The following is a 14907-nucleotide window of genomic DNA, read 5'->3' as shown; positions in this document are numbered from 1 at the left end:
AGTGAGCTGAGATCATGCCACTGCACTCCAGCCTGGGTGACACAGGGAGACTCCAACTCAAAAAAGTTTTTTTAAAATAAATTCTCCTAGGTTCATTAAGGTTTGAGGGTTGGTTAAAGGCTGTTACATTTTTTTACATTTATAAAATTTTTGTCCAATATGAATTCTCTTACCTTCAATTAAGGTTTGGAACTGGTTAAAGGCTTGGCCACATTCTCTACACTTGTAGGGTTTTTTTCTAGTATAAATTATTTTATGTATTATAAGGCCTGAGGGTGGACTTTGCCACATTATTCACATTTGTAGGGTTTCTCTCCAGTGTGAATTATCTTATGTTCAGCAAGACTTGAATGCCACTTAAAAGCTTGGTCACATTCTTCACATTTGTAGGGTTTCTCTCCAGTATGAATTCTCTTATGTTGCATAAGGGTTGAGGAGCAGTTAAAGGCTTTGCCACATTCTTCACATGTGTAGGGATTCTCTCCAGTATGAATTCTCTTATGTCTAGTCAGGTTCAAGGATAAGCTAAAGGCTTGGCCACATTCTTCACATGCATAGGGTTTCTCTCTAGTATGAATTCTCTTACGTCCAGTAAGGTTTGAGGACCAGCTAAAGGCTTTGCCACATTCCTCACATCTGCAGGGTTTCTCTCCAGTATGAATTATCTTGTGGTCAGTGAGGGTTGAGGATACGCTAAAGGCTTTGCCACACTGTTCACATTTGTAGGGTCTCTGTCCAGTATGAATTCTCTTGTGGTTAGTAAGTGCTGAGGAGCGCCTAAAGGCTTGGCCACATTCTTCACATGTGTAGGGTTTCTCTCCAGTATGAGTTCTCTTATGTCTAGTAAGGTTTGCGGACCAGCTAAAGGCTTTGCCACATTCCTCACATCTATATGGTTTCTCTCCAGTATGAATTATTTTATGTGTAGTATGGTTTGAGGAGCAGTTAAAGGATTTGCCACATTCTTTGCATTTGCAGGACTTCTCCCTAGTATGAATTACCTGATGTTGATTTAGGTGTGAAAGCATGCAAAATGATTTGCTATATTTTTTACATTTGAAATGTTTCTTTCCAGTATATCTTGTTTTATGTCTATTGGAATTTGAAAATTTACCAAAGACTTTGACATATTTATGAGTCTGAAATATTTTGTTTTGGGTAGTTGACAAACATTGGTTAACTTCATTATAACCTCCTTTGTGCACCTCACATTCACCCACACTTTTACAGCATTTTTTAAATTGTAATTTCTCATGTCCACATTTTCCATATGTTCTTGGTATTACTTTTTGGAGTGAATCTTTGATGCCCTGCTCTGGCTGAAGGTCTTGGGTGAAATGGGAACGTGTAACTGAAAGACATAAAAAGCACAAGTTACTCCACTTTCTGGACTCATATAAATGTATTCTACACATGAAATATATAAAATTATACAAGGTACATTAGCAAAATGCCATATCAAAATACCACAGGCCATAATTCCTTCATAGATGTATAAATGTAACAAAATCATAGTGATCAAAATACCTTTGTTGGAAATTTATAAATAAAGTAAGTGTGTGCATCATGTGAGCACAATGCCCAGAGCTGTATATAGAGAAAAGTCTGCTACATTTACCCAACACAGCCCTTCCTCATGCCCAGTAGAAGAACATGGTGCCTTTAATAACAACTTTAAGTCTTCTGAGCTCAAAAGTGAATGTTACAACCGCAGAAAGACTGCAGTATGATGGGCAGAAGATAGGTGTAGAATGTAGTTACTGACCATTAAGAAGAAATATGAAGAAGTCTTTTAATTGAAAAATAAATACAAATTGCAGACAAAACACATCCTGAGAACATGTTTGTGAGAATCCCAGAATCTCTATCAAAGACAATTGGTGTCATGCTATGACAGGAAGGAGCTGCATTATAAAGATCATGAAAGGTAGTTTTATGTTAGTGTCTAAATCTCAAATAAAGATTACAATGTATAGAAAACATGAGGACAACATGGTCCAATCAAAAAAATCGAAAATTTTGTAAAAGCAACTATAAAAATAAAGATGTATATCTTGATTTTTAAAATTTAAGATAATCCATATTATGCTCTATGAGAAAAATGGAAAACCAGACACCTAAATAAAATCAGAAAAATAAGAATACCAACAAAACTTGCAATAATAAAAATAAACAATGTGGAGGTAAAAAAGAATAACTGAAAAAATTTAAAAGTAAGAAAAAAGTATGTAAAAAATGAAGAAGCTAAACCAACAAACTAGGATATACACAAAAAGATTCACAACACAAATTTAAGCAAAGTTTCAAAAGTCACAAACCAGAAGATAATCTTGGGAGCTGCAAGATAAAAATGAGTTATTATTTATAAGCGTAGTCCTCTGAGACAATCAGTGAATTTGTAAACAGAAACCTTGCAGGTCAGAAAAGAACTGTGTAAAATGGTCAAAGGCTGAAAAAAATTTTCATGGTGAGAATAATAAAACAAGAAAAAATGTACTACAACATAAAGAAAAATAAAACTCTTCCATAATGAATAAATGCTGGAAAAGCATATAATCATTGCATGTGCCCTAAATAAAATGCTGAAAAGAGGTCCTTCCACTTAAAATAACATGATGAAAAATATATGTAATCATATGAAAATACATAACTTTCTGAAAAACATATGCATATACAAAAAGTAAAATTCTGTGGCATTATTGTGATGATGCAGAAAATATTTTTAGTTATTTTTTAAAATTTGAAAAATATAAGCATAAAAATAATCAAAACATAAAAAGATATAATTAGCAACATCAATAAGAAGTATAGGGTAGATATAATGAGGACAAATTTTTCTATGCAACTGAAGTCATTTTTTTACCAGTTTAAAATATACTGTTGTAACATTTAAGATGTTTTACAGAATCTCCAATGTAGCACAACAAAAAAATCTTTATAGACACACAAAAGCAAATGAGTCAATTACTAGCATGAGACAAAGATTGATATTATATAATGGTAAAATGAGTCCATTTACTAGGAATCTATAATTATTATGCCTATCTATATGTATATGCATATATAACATTAGGGCTTCAAAACATATAAAGCAAATATTGACAGAAATGAAGCAAGAAATAAAATAGCAACACAAAATTATAAACATTAAGACCTCCTTTTCAATAATAAATAAAAAATTTAAACAAAAAATCAATGAAAAAAACTGAAAACCTGAAGAATATTATATTGTGCATGAATTTATTTTGCATTGCTATAGAAAATAATCTCAGACTGGGTAATTCATAAAGAAAAAGTTTTTTTGATTCACAGTTCAGTAGACTGCACAAGAAGTATATGGCAGCATCTGCTTCTGGTGAGGATATGAGGAAGCTTACAATTATAGTGGAAGGCAAAGAAGAACCAAACATGTCACATGGTGAAAGATGATGTGAGTGTGAGGTGGAGGAGCCAGGTTCCTTTAAGTAACCAGCTCTCATGTGAATTAATGGAGTGAGAACTCTATGATTACCAAGGGGATTGTGCCAAGTCATTCATGAAGGATTTGTCTCCATGATGCAAACAGCTCTCATTAGGCCCCACATCCAACAGTGGAGATTACATTTCAACATGCGATTTGGAGGGCATCTACACCATATCACAAACCAAATAGGCTAAACAGACATGTACAGAACTCTCCAGTCAAAAGTAAGTGGATACACAATATTCTTATTTGCACCTGGTGCATTCTGTTAGAACACATAAGTCTTGGTAAATTTCAAAAGATCAGCCAGGTGCAGTGGCTCACAGGTGTAATCCCAGCAGTTTGGGAGGTCAAGGTGGAAGAATCACTTGGGGCAAGAAGTTTGATATTAGCCTTGGGAACACAGTGAGACCCTGTCTCTACAAATAATTAAAAATTAGCTGAGCATTGTGGGGTATGCCTGTACTGCCGGCCACTCAGTAGGCCAAGGTGAAAGGATTACTTGAGTCCAACAGGTTGAGGCTGCAGTGAGCCAAGACTGTGCTACTGCACTACACTCTGGGAAACAGATTGAGAAACTCTGAGTTAAAAAAAAAAAATAAGAAGAAGAGTAAAATCATACAGTATATGTTTTCTAACCCAAACTGAATAAAACTAAAAAGAAAAAAAGTAATACTGGCAAATCAAAAATACATGGAAATAAACACACCCTTCACTGTATTCTTGCACAGGGTCAAATAATTTAAATTAATTTAGTATTTTTTCTCAAGGGCCAACATATTTAAGTGATGACTTAATTTGTTAGGATGTCAATATAACCCACAGTGGTGAACAAATTTAATATAATCTGTGTCAAAATTCCAAAAGTACATTTATTCCTGAACTATTGTTTAAAATTTTTAAATTTTATTATGAACCAAATCTAGAGAAACACACATGAAAAACACAGAGGCACTATACTTCATAATTTCAAAACATAATAAAAAGCTGCAGTAACAGTAACTATGTGGTATTCACAAAAAGACAGATAAAGACATGATAGAGCAAAATAGAAAGCCCAGCAATGAACTCTTCTGTGTATGACCAAATAATCTGCCTCAAGGTTGCCATGAGCAGACAATGGAGAAAATATAATCCCTTCAACAGATAATGTTGAAAACTGGACATCTACATTGAAAAAATGAAGTTGAATGGTTTAATTGCATCACATACAAAAAATATTTTAAACAAAGTACTTAGACTAAAAAAAAAACTAAGAAACTCTTAGAAAAAGTGTATAGTGCAAAGACATGACATTGGTCTTGGCACATTTTCTTAGATATGCCATCAAATGCATGAGCAACAAAGAGGAGAACAGAAAAATTTAATTGGGCTAAACTTCAAAATTTCTGCAATCAAATAAAACATTTAATAGAGTGACAGTGTTGCCCAAGAAATCGGTGACAATATTTGAAAATCACATGTGATAAGACTTAATATTGAGAATATATAAACTACTCCTAGAAGTAGACAACAATAATTGAATTACCTGATTTAGAAATGGACAAATGAGCTGGGTGTGGTGGCTCACACATGTGATCCCAGAACTTTGGGAGGCTGAGGTGGGCAGATCACCTGAGGTCAGGAATTCGAGATCAGCTTGACCAACATGGCGAAACCCATCCCTACTATAAATACAAAATTAGCTGGGTGTGGTGGCACATCCCTGATCCCAGCTACTCAGGAGGCTGAGGCAGGAGAATCATTTGAATCCAGGAGGCAGAGGTTGCTGTGAGCTGAAATCACACCATTGCTCTTGTTGCCTGGGAAACAAGAGCCAAACTCCGTCTCAAAAAAAAAAAAAAAGAAAGAAAGAGAGAAATGGAAAAATGATTAAACTAAATTTTAATAAAAAAGATATACAAATGGGAAGAAGTATTTGAAAGGTTGCACAAAATTAATAATTTATAGAAAAATGCAAAACATAATCACAATACAAAACAAAATTACCTTACATCAATTAGGATGGCCACTATAAATTTTTTTAAAACACCAACTGTTGATGATGTAAAGAAATTGAAACCTATGTAAGTTGTTTTTTATGAGAAAAAAGATACAGCCATCATAAAAATATCATAAATGTTCTTTAAATAATTTAAAATGAAATTATTATATAATACAGCAATACCATTTATGAGTCTATATCTAAAATATGCAACACAGTAAAATGAAGACATAAAAGGTACCCTGCTTGCATATCCCCCCACAGCAAGTGGGGGGATAACCAAACCTCTAAATAAATAAATACATATAAAAAATTAAAAAATTTTTAAAAAATTTGTAAAAACTTTAAAATATATTTCAAGGCTATAGTAATAAAAACAGAATGGCATGTGCAGAAAAATGGATGACCACCAATGAAAGAGAAACTACTATTCTCACACATTTTAGACATGATGCAAAAAAAAAATTTAATGGTTTAGAGTTTTTCAAAAATATGCAGATATTAGTGTGTCCCCAAAAGCAATGGCAAAGCAGTCAGTTTGTGCAGTCCTTGATAACCTTTAAAGAAAACTTTGGCTCACACTGTGAACTTGAATAAAGATTATTGAAGCAAAAGTAGAATCCTTAGAGAATTTAACCACATGAGGCAGGAGGTGTCCCTATGTAGAAGCAAAAGAAAAAAATGACTTGAGCTTCTCAGAAACTCTTCTCATCAAAGCACAGCTCCCCAGACCACATTTTAAAGACTGGCTGCCTCCTTGATTTGTGTACCTCTCATCTGTCTGATCTGCTTCATTCACTCTCACCTACCTGGGTGTTTGGCTACCATCTCATTTCTCTTTATATGCTGGGACTCTTTATTTTGCCCCAGACAGGTGATCAAGTCTGGCTTAGAGACAGCAATACCTGTTTTATTAAGAAAAAAAGTAACATAGATCATGCTGAATTCTTTAATTGCCAAATTAGTATTATGCTTAGAGGATATAATAGAAAATTCTAGAAAATTAATATTGATCCATAATAGAACTTTCTAAATATTCAGAAAATATTTTAAATTTGTAGGTCCTTAATTTCACTACTCAGTACTACTGAATCAAAAATTGGTGGCAGCAACCGAATTCTAATGTGTGTGCAACGATATTTTATGCCATGGCATTTTTAGAATTCCCACTAACCTAGAGCAAAAGATACATAAGCTCAGGAAAGGCAAAAGTTCTGGTCAAGATAAAACATCTTGAAGAATTTGTTCTACAGCAATGAATCCCCAAGATTTTCTTAAAATTGGAGGTCTAAAATTCATTCATGCAAAGCAGAAATTACCAAAAACATCTTAGAAAAGAGAAAAGAAATATATTAGGAATTATGTATTGAAGTTATCCTCACCCAGGGAGACCAGGTTTCTGTAGTTCTCTAATATCGCATCTCTATATAAATTCTGCTGAGCACAATCCAGGCATTGCCATTCCTCCAGAGAGAATTCTATAGCTATGTCTCTGAATGTCAACAGTCCCTGGAAAACAAACAAACAAACAAAACCACTCATGAACACACAAGCACTTACCACATGGCCATAGGCAGAGATTTTTATTTGACTCAAGTTAAAAAAGAGAGTAAAAAGAAGTGGTTCTCACTTATAAGACTGACTAAAATTATTCAATAAGATAATTTTTAACACTGAAGTATTCTCTAACTCTGAGAAAAGAGGATAGCATAAGATCCACAATACCACTGTAGATTTGATACTTTTCTGGATGATACATTATAAAATTAAGGGCATCAACATGGACATGTCTTTTTCTTTTCTGTTTTTCTTTTCTTCTTTTTTTTTTTTGAGACCAAGTCTCACTCTGTTGCCCAGGCTGGAGTGCAGTGGTATGATCTTGGCTCAGTGCAACCTCCACCTTCCGAGTTTAATCGATTCTCCTGCCTCAGCCTCCTGAGTAGCTGGGACTACAGGCATGAGCCACCATGACTGGCTAATTTTTGTATTTTTAGTAGAGATGGGGTTTCTCCATGTGGACCTGGCAGGTCTTGCACTCCTCACCTCAGGTGATCCACCCACCTCAGCCTCCCAAAGTGCTGGGATGGCAGGCATGAGCTACTGCGCCTGGCTGGACATGTCTATTTTTGAGTGCTATATTTACATCATATAGAATAAGTTGTGTATATTTCTCAGATAGAACAGTCATGATGAGTTGGAAGATACCTCTCAAGTCTTTGTATGTGCAATAAACTAAAGATCTTGTGAGATTTTGTTTCAGGAGATTTCGGAGAGGAGGCAGCATGGGAGAGTCCTGCAGAGCCCTGACACACTCCACTCAGCTCCCAGGTACATGTAGGGCCCATAAGCCTCCCAGGAGACCCAAGAATGGATCTTTCTTGATCAAGAAAAGAGGCAACCCCACCCATACCCACACAGGCCCTGATGCCCACACACATCAGAGAACAAAGCTTTTGTGCCCACGGTGGGGCAAAGGGGGAATATCCCCTCCTTCCCCCTGTGGATCCCATAACACTTGCTCCTCCTGGTGCTCCACCCCCACCCCACAGGGTGCTGACTGCAACCAAAGTGCCCCATGGAAAGAACAGCCCATGGATGGAGCCCAAGAGGCGCTATGTCCCGAACGGGCCATGCTGGGTCTAAGGTGATATTTCCCAATCACAGAGTCTTTAACTTTGCCACCCACTGGCCCTGTGCTTCCATTTCCCTTGGTGGCCCAGGGTAACAATCCCACTCTGAAGGCTGGAGGACCCACGGAGGCCACCACCCTCAGTTAAATGGCTGCACTGTGAAAGGGGGTGCACAAGAGACACTCCCTGCCTTGGGTCTCTTGCCTCAGGACTGATGTGCATCAGGCCACGGCCAGCCCAGCCTGCTGGAGAGGGCTGCGTTCCCTGTGCTCTGTGTGGGGAATGGTGCTCACAGTTCTGGGTCACTACCGTTGACTCCCCCAAAACACGGGGGCAGATGTGCTCCATTATATAAGCCTTGGGTCAATCCCAGAGAATGAGCATCAAATTCACTCCTGTCTGAAGCTGGCTGCCCCAAGGCATTTGGGTTTTGGGGTGAGATAAGGGTCTGGAGTCAGCATCAAACTGTTCTGGTTTTGGAAACACATGAAGTTCTCTGTAGCTCTCTGAGGTACAGGAAATGGTGCTAGGTCTGTGCTTTAAAAAAACCTAAGAGGAGGGGGTGCCTGGGAGGAATCCTGAAGCCAAGGGTAAGGGTTTCACCTTTCCCACCTCCCCACCAGAGACATTCCACAAAGTCTCATGACAAACTCAGAATAGGCAAAAAAAAAAAAAAAAAAAAAAATGGAGGCGGGGTGCAGGAAAGTGGAGGGGAGGAAGAGGGTAATAAGAGATTACAGGGGATCATCTGGCCCAATCCTGAAACACCCCTGCCATATCATGCCCTATCAGTCCTCTCACACAGCTGAGGAATCTGAGGTCTGGAGGAGGCGCCCAGAGCCTGGACAGGCAGCTGGCAGCCTGGAACCCCTGAGGTCCAGGCAGATTCCGCCACAAGCCTGAGCCAGAGGCAGCGGGACCCCAGTTCATTCACTTGGAAATCACTCAAGTTGGCTGGGCCACTGCCCCTCCCCAGACCCTCCCCTTTCACTTATCAGGCAACAGCCTTCCTGCAAAGCTGCCAGGCTAGGGATGAGGATGCCTTGGTCCCCCTAGGAATTGGCTGTCCCCAGGGGGCAGGTGCCCGGCAGCCACCCACCAGGCCACTGCTCTCTGCTTACTGCCTGGAGCCTGGAGCACATGTGAGGAGCAGGTGGCTCACGGAGCGCTTAGCCCGGCCGCGTACTGTAGGCACTGCATTATGGGTACCATGGTACCCCTGCAGGTTGGGGTTGGCACACCCTTCCCCGGCTGACCCCACAAACCCTTCTCGAAGACCCACCACGTTCCACCTGACCTCGACAGCCAGGGGCCCCACAGCCCTGGGACATTGGCCCGCTACCCTCCTCCTTGCGTTCAGCACCCCTGGAGGGGAGACCCATTAGCTCGCCAGGTAGGAAAGCAGGGGGGGGCAGTGGTGACACTAGAGGGTGTCACCTTGTTGTGCCAAGCACTGGGGGGCTGGACATGAGCTCACACACTCACACTCACCCTCCAAAGTCCAACCTCTTGCTTTGGCCAAAGCTGGCCAGAAACTGGGGCCTGGGGACAGAGGTGATAGACATCTCCATGCCGGCTTCCTGCAGTGTCCCCACGGTTGGGTGTTGGTTCTGCCGCTGCAGGTGCCACATCAACCGCTGCACCCAGGTGGCTCCAGCCACCATCTTCAGGAACTGGGGGCAGCAAAACCGGGCACTGGCCCCACGGTGCCACTCACACCTGGCAACCACTTTCCACCCAGGCGCCCGTTCCGCCTCCTCAAAGCCTCCACCCACTGAACCCAGGCCTTTGCCTTGTGCTGGCTGAGTCTTTCTTCACCTGCTGCTCTCCAGGAGCTTTGAGGAGGCGCTGGCCACAGGGGTCACAGCCAGGCAGAGCACAATGGCGCAGGCTGAGAAGCCCAAGGCAGAGAGGGGAACTTAGCATCTTTAACTGGTGCCCTCCACTACCGGAAGCCATGCTGCCCCCCAGGCCTGTCTATGGCACCCACAGAAGGAGGGTTATGAGAAGCAGGCTGCTCATTATAACTCCAGTTCTGGGCCCCTTAGACGTGGGATAGAGGGGGACAGGCAGAGCTGGGATGTGACTGTAATGGAGATGGGTCTGTCAAGGGCTGGCTGGGAGCTCCAGCCTCCTCTCTCCTTGGTAGGGGGCCTGAGGCCCATCCGCAGCTCTCTTTGACTCCTTTTATTCTGCAGAACACCCAGACCCCAGCCTTCTCATGGGAATCATAAGAGGCATGAGGCCCAGGGTTCTTTCTGCCTCTTCCCAACCATGGTCTTTGTATTTCCCCCAAGGAGTGTCTAAATCCTCGAACAGAATTGAGGCCCAGAGATCTGTATGCTGTAGTCATTGAATTATGCCAAGGTTCTAGAAAAGTAACCACACAAAATGAAGTGCTTAATATTTCTGTGTTAAATGAATGAATCCCAACCAGAACCTTCTTAGATATCTGAGTGGGCACAGGATCCCTTTTCCAACACTCAGGGACCCTGATCTGTCTATATAACTGATGGCGACTAGCTGGAAAAAAGACCGTCACACTTTCTTTAAAATGGAAAACAGATTATTAATTTGTCTTGATGAATAAAACAGATTTGCTTTCTATGTGCTATTTTAAATACAGTGTAAAAAAGTGGCAAAGCCTTTATTGTTCACACTTTACTCAACATCAGATAATTCATACTAGAGAAACACTATACATGTAATGGATGTAGAAAGAGTTTGATTTAAAATATAAACCTTAGAAATAACCAGAATTCATACGGAATTCTTCCACAGGGAAACTTTTCAAATGCAATAAATGTGAGGAAGTATTTAAAAATCAAGACTAAATAAACATCGGAGAATTTCCATGAGAAAGTACAAAGGCACTAAAATTTTAAAACTTTACATTAAACAAGAATATCTAATATAGAGACTAATCTAAAGTCAAAACAATTAAATAATTTATTTGTATGTTTCAATGAAGCAAGGGCTTTGTATTTGGACAGGTATAATTATATTTCAAAGGATACTCATTTTGTATTGTCATTATTTGCGTTTTTTTTTTTTTTTTTTTAGAAACAACTATTATTGATGTAATTCAACTTTCAATTCGGTTGACCCTATCCCTGCATTCCTAGTGTTTATGTGAAAACATGTGACCTATTGTTGCTGCATCAGAGCTGGGAGAGGCCATTCTACATGAATTTCTCCATGGAACCTTCATGGCAAATGTAAAATTAAGAAATAAAAATAAAAATAAAACTTCCAGGCACTGTGGCTCATGCCTGTAATCCCAGAACTTTGGAAGGCCGAGTCAGGTGGATCACCTGAGGCCAGGAGTTCAAGATTAGCCTGGCCAACATAGTGAAACCTCATCTCTACTAAAAATACAAAAAATTAGCCAGACGTGGTGGCAGGCACCTGTAATCCCAGCTACTTGGGAGGCTGAGTCAGGAGAATCGCTTGAACCCAGGAGGCGGAAGTTGCAGTGAGCAGAGATTGCATCATTGCACTCCAGCCTGGGCAACAGGAGTGAAACTCTGTCTCAAAAAAAAAAAAAAAAAAAGAAGAAACAAATTTAAGGAGAGATCCTCTTTGTGGTTTACTTAAAGTCTGCATGAGGGAGGTGTTCTGGAAGTTATTCTTCTCTATTAAAGCAAGAGTGAAAAATCCTGAATTTTTGAAATAAATAACTTTACCAATCACCTCTCCTTAAAGGATAAAAAAGCTGGCCAGTCTATTAAAATACTAGTGTATTATAGTAAAAGTTTAAAGTCTTGAATATTATTCAGTGTGATAATTTTTTAAAAAATTACAGATATCAGAGAAAAGTAAAGATAACACCTCCATGAGAGATTTTTAAGTGTTTTAAATCAATGTTTCCTAAATAATTAACGTTAGTCTTTAAAAATAGAGAAAGGAAGTATCTAAGATAATTACATCAGAGAAAACATAATGCCTATTCAGTGTTTGTGACTGTATTTTGACCAAGAAGAATATAGTGGATTTTGTAATGCCTTACTTAGACTATGTGGGAACTTAGTTTTAATTAATAAACTAAATGGTTTTCAATGTTTTAACATTGATGTGCAATAAATGAAATGTTATCCTGCCACCAATGTTAAACTATTTTCTTTAATCAAGATAACAATATACTATTGAGTAACACAGTGAAATGACTTATTTAGTAATCATTTGTTCAGAGAACTTAAAACAAATAATTTGGTGACTATTGTTGTCAAAAGTTTTATTTCATTTTTTTTAAGCTTTTGGTAACTACAGGAAGATTATGCCAGTTATGATAAAGATCATATAGGAATGTGGTTGGCCAGGTACAGTGGCTCACACCTGTAATCCCAGTACTTTGGGAGGCCGAAGCAGGTGGATCAAGAGGTAAGGCGATCGAGACCTGCCTGGCCAATATGGTGAAACCCTGTCTGTACTAAAAATACAAAAATTAACCAGGCATGGTGGTGCACACCTGTAGTCCCAGCTACTTGGGATGCTGAGGCAGAAGAATCACTTCAACCCAGGAGATGGAGGTTATAGTGAGCCAAGATAATGCCACTGCACTCCACCCTGGGTGACAAAGTGAGACTCTGTCTCAAAAACAAACAAACAAACAAAAAAAGATACAGGAATGTGATTGGAAGCCATAATTTCTGAATTTTAAATTATTATTTATAAAAATTTACTGAATATTGGCTGGGCTCAGTGGCTCACGCCTGTAATCCCGGCACTTTGGGAGGCTGAGGTGGGTGGATCATGAGGTCAGGAGCTCAAGACCATCCTGGCCAAGATGGTGAAACCCTGTCTCCACTAAAGATAAAAAATATTAGCTGGGCGTGGTGGTGTGCCTGTAATCCCAGCTACTTGGGTGGCTGAGGCAGGAGAATCGCTTAAACCCATGCAGCAGAGTTTGCAGTGAGCTGAGATCACACCACTGCACCCCAGCCTGGGTGAGAGAGCACGACTCTGTCTCAAAAAAAAAAAATTCTTATCAAAAAGTGGGCAAAGGATATGAACAGACACTTCTCGAAAGAAGTCATTTATTCAGCCAACAAATATGAAAAATTGCTCATCATTACTGGCCATTAGATAAATGCAATCAAAACCACAATCAGATACCATCTCATGCCATTTAGACTGGTGATCATTAAAAAGTGAGGAAACAGCAGATGCTGGAGAGGACGTGGAGAAATAGGAATGCTTTTACATTGTTGGTGGGAGTGTAAATTAGTTCAACCATTGTGGAAGACAATGTGGCAATTCCTCAAAGATCTAGAACTAGAAATACCATTTGACCCAGCAATCCCATTACTGGGTATATACCCAAAGGATTATAAATCATTCTACTATAAAGACACATGCACTATAAAGACACATTCTACTGTAAAGACACATGCACATGTATGTTTATTGAGGCACTGTTCACAATAGCAAAGACTTGGAACCAACCCAAATGCCCAGCAATGATAGACTGGATGAAGAAAATGTGGCATATATACACAATGGAATACTAGGCAGCCATAAAAAAGAATGAGTTCATGTCTTTGCAGGGACGTGGATGAAGTTGGAAACCATCATTCTCAGTAAACTAACACAATAACAGAAAATGAAACACTGCATGTTCTCACTCATAAGTGGGAGCTGAACAATAAGAACACATGGACATAGGGAGGGGAACATCACACATTGGGGCCTGTCAGGTGGGTGGGGGGCTAGGGGAGGGATAGCATTAGGAAAAATACCTAATGTAGGTGATGGGTTGATGTGTGCAGCAAACCACCATGGCACGGGTGTACCTATGCAACAAACCTGCACATTCTTCATCCATGTCCCTGCAAAGGACATGAACTCATCCTTTTTTATGGCTGCATAGTATTTCATGGTGTGTATGTGCCACATTTTCTTTATCCAGTCTATCATTGATGGACATCTGGGTTGGCTACCATTCAGGACATAGGCATAGGCAAAGACTTCATGCCTAAAACACCAAAAGCAATGGCAACAAAAGCCAAAATTGACAAACAGGATCCAAGTATAGGTTTTAAATACCACATTCTGATCACTTAATTGAGGTGAGAGAAAAATAATGCATTAGTCCAGAGCATCAGATCAGGCAGTCAGCACTGTGGCAGATGGTGGAGACAGATTAAACATGATGATGGTGTCTTTCTTAGAGAGGTAGATGAGGCCTATTCCAAATATATGTGTGTGTGTATATATATACATATATATACACACATATATATACACATATATACACATATATATACACATATATACACACATATATACACATATATACATATACATACATCTATACATATATACATATACATATATACATATATACATATATACATATACATACATATATACATATACATATATACGTATATACATATATACATATACATGTATACGTATATACATATATACATATACATGTATACATATATACATATATACATACATATATACATATATATATGGCAGACTTATTTGAAATTTGGGGTAGAAATTGAAGTGAGCTCTCTGTAATCACTCTGAGGTCTTAGGATAGCTAGCTACAAGTGGTGTCATCACGTGAACAAATGTGACAGAGATGAGATGGGGACTTGGGAAATATAAGTTTCTTTTTCTTTTATTTTCTTTCTTTCTTTTTTTTTTTTTTGAGACGGGGTCTCGCTCTGTCACCCAGGCTGGAGTGCAGCGGTGTGATCTCGGCTCACTGCAAACTCTGCCTCCTGGGTTCAAGTGATTCTCCTGCCTCAGCCTCCTGAGTAGCTGGGATTACAGGTGTGCACCACCACGCCAGACTAATAATTGTATTTTCA

The 14907-nt window shown here is 39.3% G+C and overlaps 1 protein-coding gene across 1 annotated transcript; it reads right to left on the bottom strand.

The window, feature by feature from the left end:
- Positions 1 to 290: 290 nt before the first annotated feature.
- On the bottom strand, positions 291 to 10036 carry LOC129041472 (putative zinc finger protein 735). The gene is made up of 7 exons (XM_054497042.1): positions 9896 to 10036; positions 9569 to 9750; positions 9343 to 9442; positions 6830 to 6956; positions 6257 to 6352; positions 607 to 1351; positions 291 to 525 (listed from the first exon to the last, which is right to left on the bottom strand). The coding sequence occupies exons 1-7, from the start codon at positions 10034 to 10036 to the stop codon at positions 291 to 293; spliced, it is 1626 nt and encodes a 541-aa protein (XP_054353017.1).
- Between the last annotated feature and the right edge of the window lie 4871 nt (positions 10037 to 14907).

Source organism: Pongo pygmaeus, chromosome 6, assembly GCF_028885625.2.
Source record: "Pongo pygmaeus isolate AG05252 chromosome 6, NHGRI_mPonPyg2-v2.0_pri, whole genome shotgun sequence".
Classification (NCBI taxonomy): domain Eukaryota; kingdom Metazoa; phylum Chordata; class Mammalia; order Primates; family Hominidae; genus Pongo; species Pongo pygmaeus.
This window is presented reverse-complemented; position numbering and strand designations above follow the sequence as displayed.